The 22,073-nt window shown below is 35.2% G+C and overlaps 1 protein-coding gene across 18 annotated transcripts in view; it reads left to right on the top strand.

Moving 5' to 3' along the window:
- Positions 1-22,073, top strand: part of AK9 (adenylate kinase 9) — a 196,285-nt gene that overhangs the window by 59,897 nt on the left and 114,315 nt on the right. For 17 of the 18 annotated variants that reach the window (XR_010157762.1, XM_016956141.4, XM_054686881.2 and 14 more), the window contains 5 exons: positions 10,674-10,818; positions 15,444-15,539; positions 15,628-15,741; positions 17,833-17,916; positions 19,413-19,561. Coding sequence is in view for 17 of the 18 variants with exons in the window: in XM_016956141.4 (XP_016811630.2) it covers positions 10,674-10,818; positions 15,444-15,539; positions 15,628-15,741; positions 17,833-17,916; positions 19,413-19,561 (588 nt within the window). In the remaining variant the exon portion in view is untranslated. The remainder of the gene's footprint in view (positions 1-10,673; positions 10,819-15,443; positions 15,540-15,627; positions 15,742-17,832; positions 17,917-19,412; positions 19,562-22,073) is intronic. The other variant, XM_063812624.1, reaches the window with a different exon arrangement.

The raw sequence follows: 22,073 nt of genomic DNA, 5'->3' as shown, positions 1-22,073 counted from the left end.
ATCATCCTTTATCAACTGTTTGCCCCCTTTGTCTTATATCATGTTTTTATACATATGTGTGTCTCTTTTGGGGCTCAGTGGTCTATTTCTTTTTTTTTCTTTTCTTTTTGAGACAAGGTCTTGCTCTATTGCCCAGGCTGAAGTGCAATGATACCATCATAGTTCACTGCATCCTCTAACTCCTGGGCTCAAGCAATCCTCCCACCCTAGCCTCCTGAGTAGCTGGGATGACAGATGCACACCACCATGCCTGGCTAATTTTTGTATTTTTTTGTAGAGATGGGGTCTTGCTATGTTGTCCAGGCTGATCTCAGGAGCTCCTTGCCTCAAATGATCCTCCTGCCTCAGCCTCCCAAAGCACTGGGATTACAAGTGTGAACCACCATACCGAGCCTCACTGATCTATTTCATCATTCTATTAGTATTTTGCCAATACTACATTGACTTAATTATTTTAGCTTTACAATAAATCTTGATGTCAAGTAGAGCAAGGTCTTCTATCTTATTGTTCTCTTTCAGGAGTGCATTGGCTATTCTTAGCCCTTTGCAATTTTATGTAGAAAAATCTTTTGAGATTTTAACTAGGATAGCATCACATTTATAGATCAGTTGGAGGAATGGACATCTTTACAATATTGACTCTTCTAGTCCATAAACATGATACATTTTGCCATTTATTTAGCCCCTCTTTAATTTATGTTAGTAATAATTTGGAGTTTTCTGTGTAGAAATTTGCACAGACCTCTGGGTATATGGGTTTTGATGCTATCCTAGGTAATATCATTTTTAACTAATTAAAACTTCTCTCTATTATCTTGTGTGTTATATGTTATTTTCTTTAAAGAGTCACCCAAGAAATAATGCCTGACATATTACTTTCAATATAAATTGGTACTTTCATACTTCTTAGATAGTGCAAGGGTCTTATAATTCAAACATACCCTTAAAATGTATTCCCACATAATGTTTTCCTGTAAAGCATCACCTTGTTTTTAATGTGCAAACATCATAGACCACACATATCTCCCGGTGGCTCACGCCTGTAATCCCAGCACTTTGGGAGGCCGAGGCGGGTAGATCATGAGGTCAGGAGATCGAGACCATCCTGGCTAACATGGTGAAACCCCGTCTCTACTAAAAATACAAAAAAATTAGCCGGGCATGGTGACGGGCGCCTGTAGTCCCAGCTACTCGGGAGGCTGAGGCAGGAGAATGGCGTGAACCTGGGAGGCGGAGCTTGCAGTGAGCCGAGATCGCGCCGCTGCACTCCAGCCTGGGTGACAGAGCCAGACTCTGTCTCAAAAAAAAAAAAAAAAAAAAATTTCAAATACTGTTTATATTTACATCTCCAAAAGAAAATTCTACATTTTAAATTTATAATATTCAGGAAAGATGGTGTGATACATTTCAAATACAAGTAGTAGAATGTCAAAATCAAGTGTAAGTGTTTAGAAAAACTTCCTCATGTGTCAGTAACGGAGTCTCAAATGTTGCTGGCCCTAAGAAAGGCCATTTTACTGCATGGAAAACAAATGTGTATCACCAATAATATTAATTGTTTGGTGATCACATAATGATGTTTTAACCATTTTGCATCCAAACATGATTGCCTATTACTTGTAATAGGCCTTTGCTTATGTTTTAGTTACATTATAGAATTTGAGTCAAGGTATAATGCATTATAAATTTCCCATTTAAAATAATGAAAAATCAGCTGGCATGGTGGCTCATGCCTGTAACCCCAGCACTTTGGGAGACTGAGGCAGGAGGATCCCTTGAGTCTAGGAGTTTGAGGCCAGCCTGGGCAAAATGGTGAGACCTCTTCTCTAAAAAAGTAAAATAAAATAAAATAAAATAAAATCATGAAAAATTATTATTTCTGACCCTCAGAAACTGAAATAATAATTTTTGTTTAAGTCCTTAAGTTTTTAGGTACTTTGTTATGCAGCAATTAGAAAATACCCCAAAATAATTTTTTAAGATTGATAATTATATTTCATCAAAGTATAAAACATTTCTCTCTGATACAAGGCCTTTGTTTTTTTAAATGAAACCCAGTAGCCTGGGAGATCTTTGAAACAAGTATAACTAAAAACATGTTTCTGGCACTGTATACTTAGAGCGCCTACAGATCAAAAGGATAAAAATAGGCAATGCTAGGAAAATAGACAACAGATAGCTAGAGAAAAACCACAGAAGATGAGTTGTCAGTGGAAAAAACTAATGAAAGATGCCTAACCTCATCAGGAAATAGGTAACATAAAATAATAGTAAGATGAAAATTTTCACCCATATCAAAAGAATGACAACCTTTGTTCTAAAGAGAACATGTATGAATGGGAAGTTTTAAAAACTATTGATGGAACTGTACATGGCTACCATCTTTTTAAGAATCTTTAAATTCCAGCCATGACAGTGAACTAACCCTCCTAACATGTGATCCCTGCAGGAAGAGAAACTCATGAGGTGAGCTCCATGGTTACCTCAATTGTCTGCATGGATAGGGACAGTTTCCTGACAGGACAAGCAGAGCATGGTGCTTCCATGGAGCTGAGGAGACTGAGCTCAGTTCTGAAGCAGCCTGCACTGTGAAGCAGAGCAGCAGGGAGAAGGGAGCTGCTTGTGAGTAGGGTGGGAGCAAGGCCCAAGTGTGTGTGGCCAAGAGCTTCTCAAAGGAGACTTCACAAAGCTTATCGAAGGATGGCTCCTACAGGTTGTGAACAGAACAGATACTGGAGGTTAAGCAGTGCAGGGACTTGAGACATCTGGCCCAGTTGCAAAGGAGAGGCCTTATTACTAGAACATTGAGCTGACACACTGTAAAGGCCATCCCTTGGGTGTAAGGACCACAACCTAGATTAAGGCCTACTCTACACCCTCCCTTACCAAGCCTACAACCACTCCTCAATAAAATCTGGGGGAATGAATTTGGGGATTGAGCCCTATCAAATTGGGAAATACTTGGGGGCTTTCCAAATTTGGATTTAATAAAGCATAAAATAGAAGTTCAGGCCAGTTGCAGTGGCCTGTAATCCCAGCACTTTGGGAGGCTGAGGAGGGCAGTTCACTTGAAGCCAAGAGTTTGAGACCAGTTTGGCCAACATGGTAAAACCCTGTCTCTACAAATACGAAAATTAGCCAGGTGTGGTGGTGCACGTGTGTAATCCCAGCTATTCGGGAGACTGAGGCAGAATTGTTTGAACCCAGGAGGTGGAGGTTGCAGTGACCAGAGATTATACCACTGGACTCCAGCCTGAGCGACAAGGAGAGACTCTGTCTCAAAAAAACAAAAAACAGAAGTTCAGTGTGGTAAACCAATACAGTCATGTGCTGCATATACAACAGTGGTCCCATAAGATTATAATGGAGCTGAAAATTTCTCATCGCCTAGTGAAGTCATAGCCATTGTAGCATCATAGCACAAGTTACTCATGTGTTTGTGATGCTGCTATAAACAAACCTACTGTGCTGCCAGATGTATAAAAGCATAGCACATACAATCATGTACAGTTATGTCATACTTGATGACAATAAAAAACAATGATGTTAATGGTTTAGTATTTACAATACTATACTTTTAATCATTATTTTAGAATGTACTCCTTCTACTTGTAGAAAACGTTAACTGTAAAACAGCCTCAGGCAGGTCCTTCAGGAGATAATCCAGAAGGCATTGTTGTCGTAAGAGATGACAGCTCCATGCGTGTTCTTGTCCCTGAAGACCTTCCAGTGGGACAAGATATAGAGGAGGAAGACAGTGATATTGATAATCCTGACCCCATGTAGGGCTAGGCTAAAAAAAAAAAAAAAAAAAAAGCTTAAACATCGAAAAATAGAAAAAAGCTTATAAAGATACAAAGAACCTATTTTGTACATCTGTACAATGAGTTTGTGTTTTAAGCTAAGAATTGTTACAAAAGAGTCAAAAAGTTTAGAAATTTTAGAAGTTTATAAAGTAAAAAAGCTATAATAAGACAAGGTTAATTTATTATTGAACAAAGAAACAAATTTTAAATAAATTTAGTGTAGCCTAAGTGTACATTGTTTATAAAGTCTATAGTAGTATACAATAATGTCCTAGACCTTCTTATTCACTCACCACACACTCTCTCACCCAGATCAACTTCTAGACTTGCAAGTTTCATTCATGGTAAGTTCCCTATACAGCTGTAGCATTTAAAAAATGTTTATGCCATATTTGCACAGTACCTTTTCTATATTTAGATATGTTTAGACATACAAATCCTTAACATTGTGTTACAGTTGCTTGCAAAATTCAGTACAGCAACATGCTGTACAGGTTTGTAGCCTAGGAGCAATAGGCTATACCATATACCGTAGGTGTTTAGTAAGCTGTACCCTCTAAGTTTGTGTAAGTACACTCTATGCTGTTTGCACAACAACAAAATCACCTTATGACACATTTCTCAGAATGTATCCCCATTGTTAAGCAACACATGACTGTAACTGAACTGCCTGATAGAACAAAAGTCAACACTGACAGTCTTCAGAGGAAGATAACAGAATTCAAAGTCCCTAATAATGTATCATCCACAATGTCCAACATGTAATGAAACGTTACAAGACATGCAAAGAAACAGGAAAACGTTAACCATATCAAGAAAAAAGGAGACAATAGAAACTGGCCCTGAAATGGACCAAATGTTGGATTTAGCAGATAAAATCTTTAAAGTGGCTATTATAAATAATGCTTAAGGTCTTTATAAGAGAATAGAGAATCTCTTAAGATAAATGAAAAAACTACTTAAAACAGAACCAAATGGAAATCCTGCACTAAAAATATAAAAACCAAACTGAACGTTTTACTGAATTAGCTTGACTGCAGATTGGAATTTGTGGAAGAACTTGAAGACAGATCAATAAAACATTTCCAGTCTGAAAAACAGAGGGAGAAAAAAATATTGAAAGAAATGAACAGAGCTTCAGGGACCTGTGGGAAAATCAGATAGTCTAATGTAAGTGGAGTCCCAGAAGAAGATGATAATGGAAATAGGACAGAAAAAAAATACTTGAAGATATTGTCAACATTACTGAAATTAAGAAACCAAGCAAAAACCAAAAAATTATAGATTGACTTACAGGTCCAAGAAGCTCAGCAAGCCCCAAACAGGATAAATACAAGGAAAACCACACCTTACACACATCATATTTAATGGTGAAAACCCCAAAAGCAGCAGTCCCCAACCTTTTTGGCACCATGGACTGGTTTTATGGAAGACAGTTTTTCCACAGACTGGGTTGTGGGGGTGGAGGATGGTTTCGGGATGAAACTGTTCCACTTCAGATCCTCAGGCATTAGATTCTCATAAGGAGCACACAAACCAGATCCCTCGCATGTGCAGTTCACAATAGGGTTCGTGCTCCTATGAGAATCTAATGCTGCCACTGCTCTGACAAGAAGCAGAGCTCAGGCAGTAACGCTCATCGACTGCTCACCTCCTGCAGTGCCCCTCAGTTCCTACCGGTCCATGGCCTGAGGGTGGGAGACCCCTCCCCTAAAGCAGTCACAGAAAAATTGATATGTTAAATAGAATAAAACATTGATACAAATGACAGCCAACTTGTCATCAGAAGCAATGGCAATCAGAAAACAATGAAACAAGAGCTTTAAACAACTACAAGAAGAAAAGCCATCCTAGAAGTATATAGCAAGCGAAAATGTCCTTGAAAAATGAGTTAACACAAAGACATTTTTGGATAAAAGACACTTCTGGCCTTCTGATGACTACGAGTTTCATAATATAATTGCCAAGCCAGATCACCTAAACGCTAAACAAACAATACTCACGCAAATGAAGTTTCCAATTATTAACATGCTCTGGAAAATAAGAGTAATTATTGAATCCAGAAACTAGATCAGGATATTAGAAACAGAAAAGGGAACATTTGGAAAACAAAAAGGGTCCTTTGAAATTAAAATATATGCAAGATGAAAGAACATTAAAAAAGAAAATATAACACAAATGAAAAATTCAATAGAAGAGTTAAAAGATAGAAATTAAAGTTACCTTTTAGGTATTAGTATAAACTGACAAATGGAAAAAAGAATAGAAAAGAAAAGAAACTATAAGGTCAGTCTAGGGTGTTCATTTTCCATATAGGAATTCTTGTAGGAGCCACCAGAGAAAAGAATATTACCAAAGAGATAACTGCAGAAAATTTCCCAGATTGAAGGACATGCTTCCAGATAGAAATGACACAGTAAATGCCCAGTAAAATGGATGGAGAAAGACCTACACGAAGGGACATCACTTTGAAATTATAAGACAATGGGGGCAAAGATCCAGAAGCTTCTGTAAAATGAGCCTAGAAGACTCTGGAGAGGAAAACTAGGTCCCATGGAAAGGACTGGGAATTCCAATAACATGGAACTTCTCAACCCACAACTCTGGAAGCCAGAAGACAATTTTTGGGGGGAGTGGCTGATAGCCTAGAATTTTATATTCAGGCAAATGAAGTCTAATAATAGAATGAGGGCATTTTCAGTCACACACACAAAAAATTGCCTCTCATGTATTCTTTGTCAGAAGCTACTAGAGGATGTGGTGCATCAAAATGGGGGCCTAAACCAAGATGGCGACATGGGATCCAGAAGCAAAAGGGCATCTATGCATCCCTGACAAGGAAGAGGGTTAGGAAATCCCAAGATGGTGGGAGAAGGAGAGCCCATGATGTCAGTTGTTCTGCAGGCCTGGAAGCCTAGAAAATAACCAATCCAGTTTGGGGTAGGAGAACAGAGGGGTCCAGAAGAGATAGCTCCAGGGAGATGATTACCTGATGTATTTTCAAGCAGAAATTTATACTTGTGAAGAAGAGTTTGGGAATTCATTATTGATAGGTATATAGAAAACTAAGCAACCCCCACAAAAAAAAAAAAACCTGCAGGAACAGAAATATGAACATGTTCTACGTAATTGTGAGTAATTGTTCTATAAGCATAATAACATGAATAATGCATATTATTTTTTAAAAATGTATTATCTAATTCTTGGGGGCTTACGGAGGGATGTGGGAGAAGAAATTGTGTGTGTGTGTGTGTGTGTGTGTGTGTGTGTGTGTGTGTGTCTAAGATTCCTAACTAGTTCATCATTTGGGGAAGAAAAAGTTTTATCCAGGTAATTTCAGATTATTTAAAGTATAAATTAGAAGGAAAAAGGAAAAAAATTAGAAGGAAAGTAAAACTTTTGACAGCATACAGAGGAAAATACTGAGTATATATTTGCCATGTGTGTGTTTTTCATTTATTACTGCATAAAAAATTACCCTAACACCTTGAAACAACAATAAGCATTTATGATCTTGCATAGTCTCTCTGAGTCAGGAATTCAGGAGTGGCTTAGCTACATGGTTCTGTCCTAAATGCTTTCATGAGGTTACAGGTAAGATGTCTTCTGGGGCTGCACTCATCTGACACTAGGCTGGGGCTGGAAGATGGCTCAATCACATGAATGAGACCTCAGTTCCTTTCTATGTAGATCTCTTCATAGGACTGCTTATGTGTCCTCATGACCTGGCAACTGACTACCCTCAGAAAGAGTTAATCAAGGAGGAAGCTATAATGTTTTTCATGACTTAGTCTTAAAAGTCATCCACTATCACTTGCATCGTACTCTATTTAAAGCAAGTCACTACTAAGTTCTAGTTACACTAAAGAGGAGAATTAGGCTCCACCTTCTGAAGGGAGGTGTGTCAAAAGATTTGTGGACTTATTTTAAACCCATCACATCATAATATGTGTCAGATAAAGGAATTATCATTTTAAAATATAAAAAGACAAATCAATATGCAGATAAAGCTTCAATAGGAAAAAAAATCAAACAGGCAATTCACAGAATAATAGATACAAATAGCCATTAAACATTAGCAAAAGGATACCACCTCCCTGATAGAGAGATGCCAAAAAACAGAGACTTGTCATATCAATCTCATTGTAACAGTTAAAAGATTACTAAAAACACCCAATTTCGATGTATACCTAGGATGGGAGAAGTACATTCTCGTAGACTGTTAGTAAGACTATAACCATTAGGCATAGAAATTGGAAATACATATGCAAACCTAAAGTCCATGCATATCCTTTGAACTGCCAATTCTGTTTTATGGATTTTTCTAAAGAAACTATCAAAGATGTAGATAATTGTGTTCATCGTAGCCTAGTTTATGTACCAAAAATGTATATACCAAAATATAGATAATATATAATATGTGTGTTATATATTATCTACATTTTATACATATTATCATATATCATATATGTATACATTATGTCTATAATACACATATTATATATTATATACATATATTTTATGTCTATAATACACATATATACATATATAGCATACTATGCATATATTATATATTAATATACAATCTAATATGCAATTTAATATTAATATATTATTAATGTATTCTGATTTATAATGGTAATATAATATTAACACTATATTAATATATATTATATTAATATTATACATTGATGTATAATATACTATAGTATACTATTATACAAATATATATTACATATTATATACATAGTATACTATACGATATAGTATGCTCTATATACTATATATATGACTATAGTATATACATATACATATATGTACATGTATGTGTATGTATACATATGGAGACTCCTGATTCTTTTTCTTATAGGAATGTATATGTATATAATATATAATATAATATGTATATTATATATAATGTATAAAATATATACAATATGTGTATTATATATAATGTATAAAATATATACATTATATATAATACACATATATAGATAATATATAATACACATATTATCTATATTTTGATATGTACATTTTTGCAACTATAAACTAGGCTATGATGAACAAAATTATGAACATATCTTTGACAGTTTTTTAAGAAAAATCCATAAAACAGAATTGACAGTTCAAAGGATATGCATGGAATTTAGGCTTGCATATGTATTTCCAATTCCTATGCCTAATGGTTATGCTCTTATCAGCAAGTATATACATATATATGTATATGTTTGTATATGTATATATATGAATAGTATATATAGTATATGGTGTATATGTATATGTATGAATAGTATATATAGTATATGGTGTATATGTATATACTATTATGTGTATATAGTATACCATACATATGTATTGATATTTTAGTTAAGTAAGTTGTAACATATTCATCTGATGCAATACTACGCACGTACTAAAAACTGAAGATGTGGATGAAGAATTATTGGCATGGAATAAAACAGTGTAAGCCTACCAAAAGAAAAGCAGAATGGGAATATAGGGATCTGTAAATATTAATTAAAGACACATAGAATCCTATTTTTAAGATCCCAATATTCTGTATTAAATCTATTATCTACCTGACAAGTTATATCCAGAACATAGAAATTATTCTAACACAATTTTAGGCAAAAGCTGAACATATGCTTAAAGAGAAAAAAATAAGTGAATAAGCATATATAAAGAAGTTCAAAAGTATTCATGATTAGGGAACTGTAAATTTAATCTACAATGAGATACTTCTTCACACCCACTAGAAAATTTAAAAGCTTCACAAAACCAAGTGTTGGTGAGGATGCAAGGAAACTAACTTTCATATCTTTCTGGTAGAGATGTAAAATAGTTCAACTGTTTTGGAAACAGTTTGATGGTTTATTATAAAGTTATATACACACTTACCATATGACCCAGGAATTTCACTCCTAGGTATTTACCCAAGAGAAGTGGAAACACATAATCACAAAAAGACTTCTGTACAAATGTTCATCACGGCTTTATTCATAATAATCAAAACCTAGAACACAACCCAAATGTCTATCAATAGATAAATGAATAAAAAACTGTAGTATATTCATACAATGAAATCCATTCAACAATTAAAAGGATACCCACAATAACACTGATGAATCTCCAAAACATTCTGCTAAGGAGGGAAAACCTGAAAAAGATCACATACTGTATGCTTTCATTTATATAAAATTCTAGAAAAGGTAACACTAAACTAATTTATAGCTACAGAAAGAAAGTAGTTGCCAGGGGCCAGGAATGAAAGCTGGGGAAGGAGTAAGGCAGGAAAAGATTGACAACAAAGGAGCATAAGGGAATTTAGGGAGTGATGTAAAAGTTCAGGCTGCTCTTGAACTCCTGACCTCAAGGGATCCTCCTGTCTCAGCCTCCCAAAGTACTGGGATTACAAATGTTAGCCACCACACCCGGCAAATGTTCTATATCTTGATTGTGGTTAATATATATATATGTATATTTGTGAAAACTCATCAAACTGTGTACTTAAGATGTATGCCTTTTATTGTATGTAAGTTATACATATAACATGGATTTAAAATATATATATCTATGTTTTAACTTCTGTTAAGTCAAAATATATACATAATCTGAATATATATACTACATGATAAATACATATATAGACATATATCCTACATGAAAAATATGGCTGAATTTCTATTAAAGCAAGTACTCAAAAATAGGTGAATTCTGAACATAATTCCAAATATACCTCAAGCAGTATTAATATTTTTGGAATAGAGATAGAAATATAGATAGATATACATAGATAGATGAACAATGTGTTTAATAGTCACAATAACTCCTGCTTATGTTGATTTTCTCAAATATTCTTTGCAGGTAGTCGACTATGCCCAACTTGTTCAGCCACGTTTTGATAAAGCCCGTGAAACATTAGTAGAAAATACCATAGCTGAGGCCACTGCAGCAGCAATTAAAGTTGTGAAAGAAAAGCTTCTCAGGGAACTGCAAGCTAGAAAACAAGGTGAAACATCTTTTTTAAATGTGTGTTTTAAGTTTAGGTAAAAATTAAGCCTGGCTACTTGAAAGCAAGGACTTTGTTTAGCTCATCTTGGCATTCTTGGCACTTTACACATTATAGACTCTTAACAAATGGTTGAAGAATGGATGTACATAAACCAATTCAAAAGCAGAGAAAAAAACTTTCAATTCTAGACCTCTAAGGAAATGAACGAGAATGAGCCTCTAAATTTGGATTTCTTTCTCCAATGGGTCTACCTTACTGGGCAGACTGTTTGATCAGGATTTACACCTTTATCTACACCAGTCATTAAAACAACAGGAAGAATCCACCTGACTCTTGTGGAGCTTCTTGTTGTTTTAGACTTATATGGCAGTCCTGATTGTGACTAAATCTTTCTATTTGGGAAAGATTAATTTAATGCGATGAAACTAGAAGAAGCCTTAGTGATCACTTAACACCCTTCTCTAATTTTATAGTTGAGAGAACTGAGGTTCATGGAGGTTGAATGGCTCCCTGGAAATCACCCAGCGGGTGGCATAGCTGAGACTTGATCCCTCATTTCCAAAGTCCTGGTGGTCTTTCTCCTGACCGTTCTGCCTCTTCTGTGTCTCACTGACTGTTGATCACATTGCAGAATAGACAAAAAGGGTTTTTTTTTCTGTTTTTCTCCAGGAAAAATGAGAGTTCTCATTTCATGACTACTTTTGATGTTCATTGATTGGTTTTTGCAGACTTTCTATCTCTAGTTGGTAGTCTTGTAACTAATCATATTAGAACACATGAAAGTAGCTTAATCTAAACCTCTCCTCTTAATGGAATGCCCTTAATGCAACATTTCCTATGTACAACATGGGATCTTCCTCACTTTCAAAAATCTAAATCCAAAATCTGGGATTAGCTTCAGCAATTTTAGCTAGATTCAGTCACCACTGTTCAGAGTCCCAGAAGCTATGGCAGTGCACTGTGTGGCCATCAGTGCATCCATTCCAAATATCCTTTTCCTAATTATGTTTTTCTGATGACAAAAGTAGTAATAGCCATTCGTGATGCATTTACTACAGGCTGGAGCTATGCTAACTGCGTTGCATGTATTATCCTATTTAATCCTCATGACAAGTTTGCACGGTAGATGTTCTTATGGCCAATTCTAGTGGTTGAAGAAACTCAGAGGGATTATTTAAGAGTCGACAGCCAGCAAGTGATTGGGATTAAAATAAATGTGCTCTTCTTTACTGTGTCTCTCAAGTGAGCACAGAAAACCAGAAAAAGCAGATAGAAGGAAAACTCACTCATACTTAGAACGAGAACCATTCTTGTTCTTTGCTGCTCTCTTTTTTTCTATTCATGTTTGTAATGGTTAATTGTGATCCTATGGTATACACAAAATTACATTCACTGATTTTAAAATAATACTTCTTTCTAATTAAGATGTAATTATTATAATACATTTTGTATTAGATATATCTCTAAATTCATTATTTTTCCCAAATGCTGAGCCAATGTTACAAATAACAATTACTAAATTATCCATAATTTTACTGGAGGTTTGAAATGCCAACTTTATCCTAATATTAAGTTTGTGTGTGTATGTATAAACTTCTGGAATTTCTATTCTATTGATATTTATAGTACAACTTTTAATACATAATGTAATTATCAAAGCTTTATGATACATTTTTACTCTTGTGATAATATAAATCCTCCCTCAAAACATTTTGTTTTAAATTGTTTCCTGATTATTTCTTCATTTGTTCCATGAAGTGGGTGCTTATTGTTTGCCAGAAACTGTACTAGATGTTAGGATGTTTGTAGAATTTTTGTCAAGTTCTACAACAAATCCCAATGGGAGGATTGTATTAATATTATATAATAATTTGGTAAGAGTTCTCATATTTACTATTAGATCTTCTCATGCAGACATGAAATCTCCATTTTTTAGTCTAGTTTTGTCTTTCCATAATATTTGGTAGCTTTCTTCATGTGTTGTCTACAGTTTTCTTAATAAGCTTATTTCCAGATATTTTGTCATTTTATTACTAGTGAATGGGATCTTTTTATAATATTTTCTAAGTAGTTATTAACAGTATGTTGGAAAGCTATTTGATTTTCATACATTTATTTATAACTATCTAGTTTATTAAACTTACTTTCTAGTTCTGATGGACTTTCAGTTGATTCTCTTGGGTTTTCCAGAGAGCTAATCATATAATTTGAAAAGAAGTATAGTTTAAACCCCTCTTTTTCCAATACTTATATTTATTTCCTTTCTTGACTAATTAGGTAGGTGAGCAATTCTAGAATGTCAAATAGTGGTTGTGATACTGACCATCTTTAAAGGGGTTCTGGTCAATATTTCTTCATCAGGTTATTAAGTATTTTTATCTGGAATAGATATTGAAAATTGCCAAAAGCAGTCAAGGTCAGTGGCTCATACCTGTAATCCCAATGCTCTGCGAAGCCAAAGTGGGAAGATCTCTTGAGGCTAAGAGTTCAAGATCAGCCTGGGCAACAAAGGGAGACATTATTTCTACCAAAAAAAAAAAAATTAGTTGGGTGTGGGGGTCCACACCTGTAGACTCAGCTACTCAGGAGGCTGAGATGGGAAGATCACTTGAGCCCAGGAGGTTGAGGCTGCAGTAAGCTATGATCACATCACCACACTCCAACCTGTCTCAAAATAAAAAAGAAAGAAAAAAATGAAAATTATCAAATGTATTGCCAGCATCTTTCAAGATAATCATTAAGTTTTTAATCCTTTGACCTATTGATTTGATCAGTTATACTAATGTATTTTCCAACATTAAACAATTCTTGTATTTCTGAAATAAACCTTACTTCGTTTCAGTTGGACTTTCAGTTGATTCTCTTGGGTTTTCCAGAGAGCTAATCATATAATTTGAAAAGAAGTATAGTTTAAACCCCTCTTTTTCCAATACTTATATTTATTTCCTTTCTTGACTAATTATGTAGGTAAGCAATTCTAGAATGTCAAATAGTGGTTGTGATTTTTTTTTTTTCTGGCAGAGACAGGGGTCTCAGTATGATGTCCAGGCTGGTCTCTAACTCCTGGCCTCAAGTGATCCTCTGGCCTTGGCCTCCCAAAGTGCTGCGATTACAGGCATGAGCCACTGTGCCTAGTTTCATTATTCTTATAACATTTTTTTTTTACTTTTGTTTGTTTATTTAGGACTTTTTCCCTACATTCTTAGGTGTGACTGGTTTATAGTTGAGCGGGGGAGATGTTCTCTATTTGTCAGAGTTTGCTATCGTTTCTTTTTTAACTTTTTACATAAATTGGGAAGCTTCTCAACATTTTGCATGCTTGAAACTATTTAAATAGCAAGGAAATTACTTCTCTGTACATGGCAATGTTGAGTTTTTGCTAGATGAGAACACAGTATTTACCTAATAAATCTGCCTCTCTTCTTTCTCAGCCTATAAACAAATAAAATAATTCAACATGGTGCCCAAGAGATTACAAAAAACAACAAAAAGACCAGCACTGAAATTGCATGCCATCCAAATGGTTATCCAGACAATCTAGAGTGAAGTTATATTTTTAGTATAATACCTTCAAAATTAAAATTAAAATTTTAAAATATCTCAGTCAACTTACAAACTGAAGCTGGAGAAATATTGGCTCAGTCTACTAAAGTGGCTTGTTATTCAACCTATTTAAGGCTGGACAAAATGAATTTATTAATTCATTCAACAAATACTTGAATACCTACTTTGTATTAGACTTTATTCTAGGCACCAGCAATACAGATGAGAACAAGACACATGAAGTCCCTATCCTTGTGGTGCTCACATTTTAATAGAAGGCAAAAGGCAAAAAAAAAAAAAAAGCCAAGGGAACAGATGGAAAAAAAATACAACATGGTAATGGGGCAGACAGTGATTGGAGTAGGGATACTGAAGTGTTGGGATGCCCAGGGAAGACCTCTCCAAAGAGGGGACGTTTGACTGAGACCTGGACCAAGGCAGGAAGTTAGCCGGGCTCCTGGAGGAAGAACAGTGATCTGTAATGTTTCTTTCACGTTAAATTATAACATTAAATCATAGATTTTACAGCTTTCCACAAATTGCCTTCTCCCACTAGAATATAGAAATAGATGCTATCTCTCATATGCTGCAAACTTAAAAGCCTTTTTATTTTATTTTCCAAATTCACTAATTATTCTAAATCTGACAATAGGAGTAACTCTACTTAAAATTTTAAATTGGAATTTTTTGCTATTGAAGTTTGCCTCAATATATTTTTAAGAAAAATTTGTCATGGAGAATATTGAGGTTTTTTTAACATAAAAATTACATGATTATACAGAGGATGGCAGCTAACATGATACAGCCTTCCTGTGTGCCAGCATTTTCCAAGTTAAGTATTTATATTCATTACCTCATTTAATCCTCACAGCAGTGCTTTCAGTTTAAAGATCCTCATTTTGCCTAGAAATTGAGACAAAAAGATCAAGTGATTTACCAAAGTCACACAGCCCTTACAGCTTATAAGTCAGAACTGAAACTCAACTGTGTCTAACTTTGAAGCAGGGGCTTTTGGTCACTCTACCTGTTTTTCTATCCCCAACTACGTTTTGCTAACACCACCCATTGTTATATTTCAGCTGAAACAGGTTTAAGAGAATTTCAAAGGCAATATGAAAAAATGGAGTTTGGAGTATTCCCAGTGGAGGCAACACACTCATCAATTGATGAAGAAGGTAAAGAAATATATTGCTGATGTTATTGACCAAATCATTCCTAATATAAATAGATTAGCTGATAAAGTATATTATTCTTTCATTGCAGGGTACATTCAAGGCTCCCAAAGGGACAGAAGCAGCTCTTTAGTGGACACCGAAGAAGCCAAAACAAAGTCAGAAAATGTCCTCCATGATCAAGCTGCTAAAGTTGATAAAGATGGTAACAAAGTGAACTGCTAATCCCACGTTTGTGGATCTCATTTTCATTTATTTCATATTTGATTATGTTTATATTTATGCTTAAAATTACCCCCCAAATTGGAAACTTCAGGAGGAAAAAAGCTAAATATTTCCTTATGGATTTAACCTGAACAACTGTAGAACAGAAGTTAATTTATTAGAATAAAGAAGAAAACATATAAATGGGGAGTCAGATACAATTAGAGCCCAAAGAAAAATGTTTGAATGTTTCCAATGTTATAAAATCATTATCATATCATAAATTCTTTTTTAAAAGCTCTCTACTTTAACGTATTGGAATCAGAGCATCTTAAGGCCACAATTTTAGCTGTGAAATTTTATCATTTACCCATTGTGCTATTTATCCTTATAAAATTTTTCTATTCATATTTGAACATAAGAGCATATAGCATTACATTATATAATAATTATATGTAATATATTATAGAATAGCTGTAATATATTATAGAATAGCTATAATATAAACTGTTTTTACATTTTTTTACTTATAATGTACCATTTAATTATATTACTTCATTGGGAAATATTTTAACCTTCATTATAAGTTACTGCACAATTTCTCTAGAATTCCTAGGGATTTCTAGGAACTACTAAATTAATAAATATGAAGCTATAGACAGAGTCAAATTGCTTTGCATAAAATTGTTCCAAATTATGTTTCCCCAGTAATATACAAAATCCATGTCATTGTTTCCTCAGTATTTTCTGTTGTTTTAATTTTTACTTCAGAAATTTATATTCATATTTGTTAACCATTTATATTTCTTCTTTTTTGAGGTGACTATTTTTGTCTTTTGCCCATTTTTCTAAATGGTTATATCAATTATATAGTCTCTGTATAAACTTTCTATATTAGTCTCTTATTTTTCATATATTTTACAAATTGAGTGGTTTGTCTTCTAAGTCAGCTTGCTGTTTTTGAAGTAAAGGTATTTTTCACATTTTTGCAGTCAAATCATTATTTTCTCTTTGTTGCTTTCTTCCTTCACTTTTAGGCTTAAAAAGTCTTTCTCTCAATCAGGCATTTATATATCTATTAAATGTCTGAGAGGATAGATTATTATTATATCTAAATGTCTGACTGAGAGGATTGATTGATTATATCAAATTCTATAAACGTTCAATTAATAATATATAATATATAATTACATAAATGAGAGGAAGACATTTATATATATAAATAATTGAAAGGACACATATAAATAATAGCTTTATATACATAAATTTATATGTATTTGTATAAATTTTTATATAAATATATATTTGTGTAAGTTTATATATATAAACTTATATTGTGGTTTTTTATTCAGTTTTAAAGTGCATCTATCATTTATTTTGTTAAATAATGTAGAGCTGATTTTTTGTTTAGTTTCTCCTACTAATTCAGACAGATGTGCTTGCCTGCTGTTTATTTAAAGCCTAGTAAGAATTGAAAAGGGCACTGTCAGAAACTCACGTATGGCACTCCTCCTCCCTTAACACACACAGCCTTCACAGAACGACCCCACCCCCTATACATTAAATTTTTGACCATCAGATGGCAGCTGACAGCCTCATCTTTGCTGCTGTGGAGTTCCCAACTCCAATCCACAAAGAAAGCCCTGCCCCAAGACTGTCTGCTCCATCTTTGGGGGAGGCAGTCCAGGTTAGAAGCAGGCAGCAGTACCTCTATCCACTGCTGGAAGGATGCCAATATTGCCAGTATCCATGGGTAAGAAGGCATTCTTCTGCCCTGTGTCTCTGAGGTAAGCACAGCATTGACCTCTAGGAGTCAAGAGGGTGTTAGTTGCCTCAGGAAGGGCACTGTTGATTGTTTTTTTCTATTTAGATCCATTGGCATTATAATAAACTGAAATTACTCCTGGTTTTGTTATTATGTTCATTATCTGCTGCTAGATATATTTACCCATTTAAATGTTAGGGTTGTTATTTTAATTAAAAATTGGGAATGTGAGTCCTGGTTCCCTAGGCTTATATTACAATCTTCCTTGGGAATCACCTACATTTTTTTAATACCATTCTTTAGGCATTCACAATGTTTTATTCACAGATGGAAAAGAAACTGGTGAAACATCCTCATTTAAAAGGCATTCTCAAGATGCTAGTCAAGATGTAAAGTTGTATTCAGATACAGGTAAATTAATATTTGTATAATTTGATTCTTTTAGATTGTGGTTCTAAAAAACACAAGTAGTTCCCTCAGAATTTAGAAGAAGAAATGTGTGATTTTTTAAAAAAAATAAAAGCATGATTAATACCCAAGTACTCTATTTTAATGGCTACTCTATTATGTTGGACATGCAAGAACATTGAAAAACTAATACTTGATATGTTGTTTTGGTGAAAAAGAATGTTGGGAAGACAGGCAATCTATCTTTCTGCTCTGCCAGCCCTGGCACACAGCTACTATAATAGGCCACAAGATGGCTACTGGAGCTCCAGCCGTCACATCAGTGTACCTAGCAGGAACACTGGAAAGGGAAAGGAAAAGGAAAGGAAAGAACAAAAACTGGCACTTAGCTGAGTCAGCCAAGTGTGAGGAGCACATGTGCATGCGAGTGCACACACACAAACGTGCACACACACACACACAAACTCTGCTTGCCTCTTGTTGGCTGTCCAAGCTATAAGGAAGTTGAGAGATATAGTTTTTCAGTGGGGCACACTGCTAGCCTTGACAAAATCAGGGTTGCTGTATGAAGGAAGAGGCGAATGGATATTGGGTGGACAATTAGCGGCTTCTAGCACATTTCGCATCTTTGCCTGGCTGTTTCTGCTTCACTATGCACCCGCTCCCATGGGCACAGTAAGATCATGGGTTCTTGACTTTTCTGCTCTGGCTTTCCAGGAACTGTGAGTCTTTTGATCCCTGAGAACACTTTCAGGCAGGGAGGGCAGCAGGCAACTGCTTTTGAAGACCCTTTGGGATTTTTCTGGGTTGGGATCAGTCTGGCTCCAGCTAAACACCCTGACAGATGGAGCCCTGAGGCAGAGGCTCAGAAGCTTGACTGCAAATGCAGAATTCAAGGAGTCAGGTGAAACTGCCAAACTCCTATCTCATTAGAGTAGCAGATGAACAAACATTTACATTGTGATGCAGCCTGAGAGCCAACTCAGCCGTGCAAGGACACACTTCACACCAAAAAGGACAAGAATCAAGTGTAACACTTGAAACACCAGGCTATGCCACCTTTTCTCCATCCCCTCCAACTTGCCTACCTCTTGTCCCCTCACTGTCCCTTGTAGTCTCATGCTAGTAACTGGAAGTATTCATCTTGTTTTTTGACTCATTCCCTGGATGCTTATGCTTTCACTTGATTCCTGGAATCCTCTGGCCCCTACATTTCTTCCCTGGTTTTGACTCCTGCCAGACATGACTTTCTTCTTGCCTCTTTCACTTTCATTCTGCTGTACTGGCTTTAAGTCACTTCTCTGAGAGTTTGCGGTGCTGTGATTCCTGACCTAACATTTCCTCTCCAGAGTCTTATTTCTCCCTCCTTCCAACATGTGCTGCGGTGACATGAAAATAATACTTTCTTGGGTCAGATATTATCAATCATGTTTTATTGCAAGTAGTATTGTCCACTAAAATTATTAATGGCATTAATTTATCAGCTTATTTTACTTTAGCCCCAACAGAAGACTTGATAGAAGAGGTAACTGCAGATCATCCAGAGGTTGTAACCATGATTGAAGAGACTATAAAAATGTCACAGGATATAAACTTTGAACAGCCATATGAAAAACACGCTGAAATCTTACAGGAAGTCCTTGGAGAGGTAAAAAATCTAGCTGGGTAATTCTTATCAGCGACTTAACTATTACTGAGAAAATGTTAATCTAGTATGTGTATAATTATTTTAGAGTCTTATGGTGTTGAAATTTGTAGCCTTCAAATTCATGTACATTTTGTAGTCAGCATTGTTAAGTGTGAAGTACCCCAGTGAACAACTACTGATGCTCTTTGGTAAATTTTCAATTACAAACAAAATTATGTAATATAACTTTATGCTTTGAAATTAATTCTTCATTAAATTTTATTGTCTTTGATTCAGTTCAGTTAGTTAAAAGATGATGCATATTGGTACTAGGTACCAAAGTTATATGTTTCATCTATGAACTAATTAGTTATAAGCCAAGACAAATTTTGACCCCTGGTTAATTAATTTCATCCAACCAACTTGAACATGGGTTCATAGGGGAGATGAGAGGACACACACGTGCTGTTCCAGTCTAAAGGGGAAAAAATCCTCAAATGCTATCTATCAATGGCAGATCAGAAGGCCTACTGTTTGTTTATAAAGAACAGGATATTCATATGGGTCTGTTTTGTACAAAGATCTTAAGTAAATATTCAGAGCAAAAGTCAAATGCAGAACTAATCTTTTAGGCCCTCGATGAACTTCTGTATATCTCTGTGATTTAACTTAAAATGACTATGTGAAAAAAATATGTAGGATGTTAGAGTATGGAACCTCTTTGTAACACATTGGGTGGTTTCCTCAAGTCCCCGGCTCTACCAGCCTCTCTGACTCTGGGGTTCTCATGGCTCCCTTTGGGCTTCCCATACAAACTTTTCAAAGTTTTCTGCATACCTATCTTCAGGTTGTTCTATCATCCGTTTAGTCCTTCAGAAATATTATGAGTACCTACTATCTGCCCTATACCGTGTTAGATACCAGGAATCTGAAGATGAATTAAACACAGCCCTTTCCTTTAAGGAGCTATCCGTCAGGTGGGGAAGACGGAACTGACATGTAAACCAATAACTGAGTTATCATGTGCTAGTGGCAGATAGATGTGTATGAGGTGTAGGAATTCCATGAAGGTCAGAGCCATCATCTCTTCCTGGGAGGTAAGAGAAATCATCCCAGACGAGATCTGCAAGTGAGGGACATGTTTGGGACTGTGGAATTTCCATATTTGCCCTTGAGTGAAATTTTTCTCCATTCTCTTCAGAGTTTATTCTGGAGGATATAAATCTACAAGGAATCCTACACTTCTGATATAGGAATATATATAGTATTAGATGGTAAACTGTAGCTCTGGGACTGTAGTTTAAATCGTATGAGATTTTAACACCCAAGCTCATATCAGGTTGTCATTTCTCAAAAGACCAGAGACCTGTGCAGGAGACAGTTTTACCTGTCATCAGTTCTATGATCTTTATGATTAGAAGAACTATTTTTCATAAACAGCTAGAGATATGCTCCTTTGAGATGGGCCTGTACAAGTCATATGCCCATGTTGTTTTGGGGTTTTGGGGGTTTTGTTTTTATTTTTTAAATTGGATTGTTTCTTTTTTGATTCATGTTTTGTTTATGTATTCTGAGTATGAGCTCTTTGTTGAATATTTTGCAATTATCTTTACAAATATCTTCTGTCTTGAATAATAGGAGTTAATTTTAATGAAATCAAATTTATTAATTTTTCCTTTCATAGTAGTTAGTGCTTTTCATGTTCCGTTTCAGAAATATTTGCCTACCCAAAATCAGGAAGATATTCTCCTAGGTTTTCTTCTGGAAACCTAGCTTTATCTTTCATATTTGGATCTAAGGTCCATTTGAAACTAATTTTTGTGTATCAAAAACAATATTCAAATGGCCAATATACATATAAAAAGGTACTTAACATCACTAATCATTGACCACAATGTGGTCAAGTTTTATTTTTTTTTCAAGATAGATAGCTAGTTGCTCTAACACCACTTATTGAAAAGACCATCCTTTCTCCACTATCATATATCAAGTGGCCATATATGTGTAGTCCCTTTATAGACTCTTCGTTCTGTTCCATTAGTCTGTTTGTTTGTCTGTGCCAGAGCCACATGTCTTAACGACTGTAGTTTTTTTTTTTTTTTTTTTTGAGCCAGAGTCTCGCTCTGTCACCCAGGCTGGAGTGCAGTGGTGCGATCTCAGCTCACTGCAACCTCCATCTCATGGGTTCAAGCAATTCTCTTGCCTCAGACTCCCGAGTACCTGGGAGTGCAGGTGTATGCCACCATGCCTGGATAATTTTTTGTATTTTTTTAGTAAAGACGGAATTTCACCATGTTGGCCAATGTGGCCTAGAACTCCTGACCTCAAGTGATCTATCTGCCTTGGCCTCCCAAAGTGCTGGGATTACGGGCATGATCCACCATGCCTGGCCCTGCTGTAGCTTTATAATAAATCATGACATCTGAGAGGGTGAATCCTTCAACACCCTATTTCTCCTGTCATTGCATCCTTCTCTGTATCATACGTTATGTTTTCTTCTGCTTACTTCTTTAAGATTATCTTAGCTATTATA

This window comes from Pan troglodytes, chromosome 5 (genome assembly GCF_028858775.2).
Source record: "Pan troglodytes isolate AG18354 chromosome 5, NHGRI_mPanTro3-v2.0_pri, whole genome shotgun sequence".
Taxonomy (NCBI): Eukaryota; Metazoa; Chordata; class Mammalia; order Primates; family Hominidae; genus Pan; species Pan troglodytes.
The sequence above is the reverse complement of the archived record's forward strand: the minus strand, read 5'-3'. Positions and strand labels throughout refer to the sequence as shown.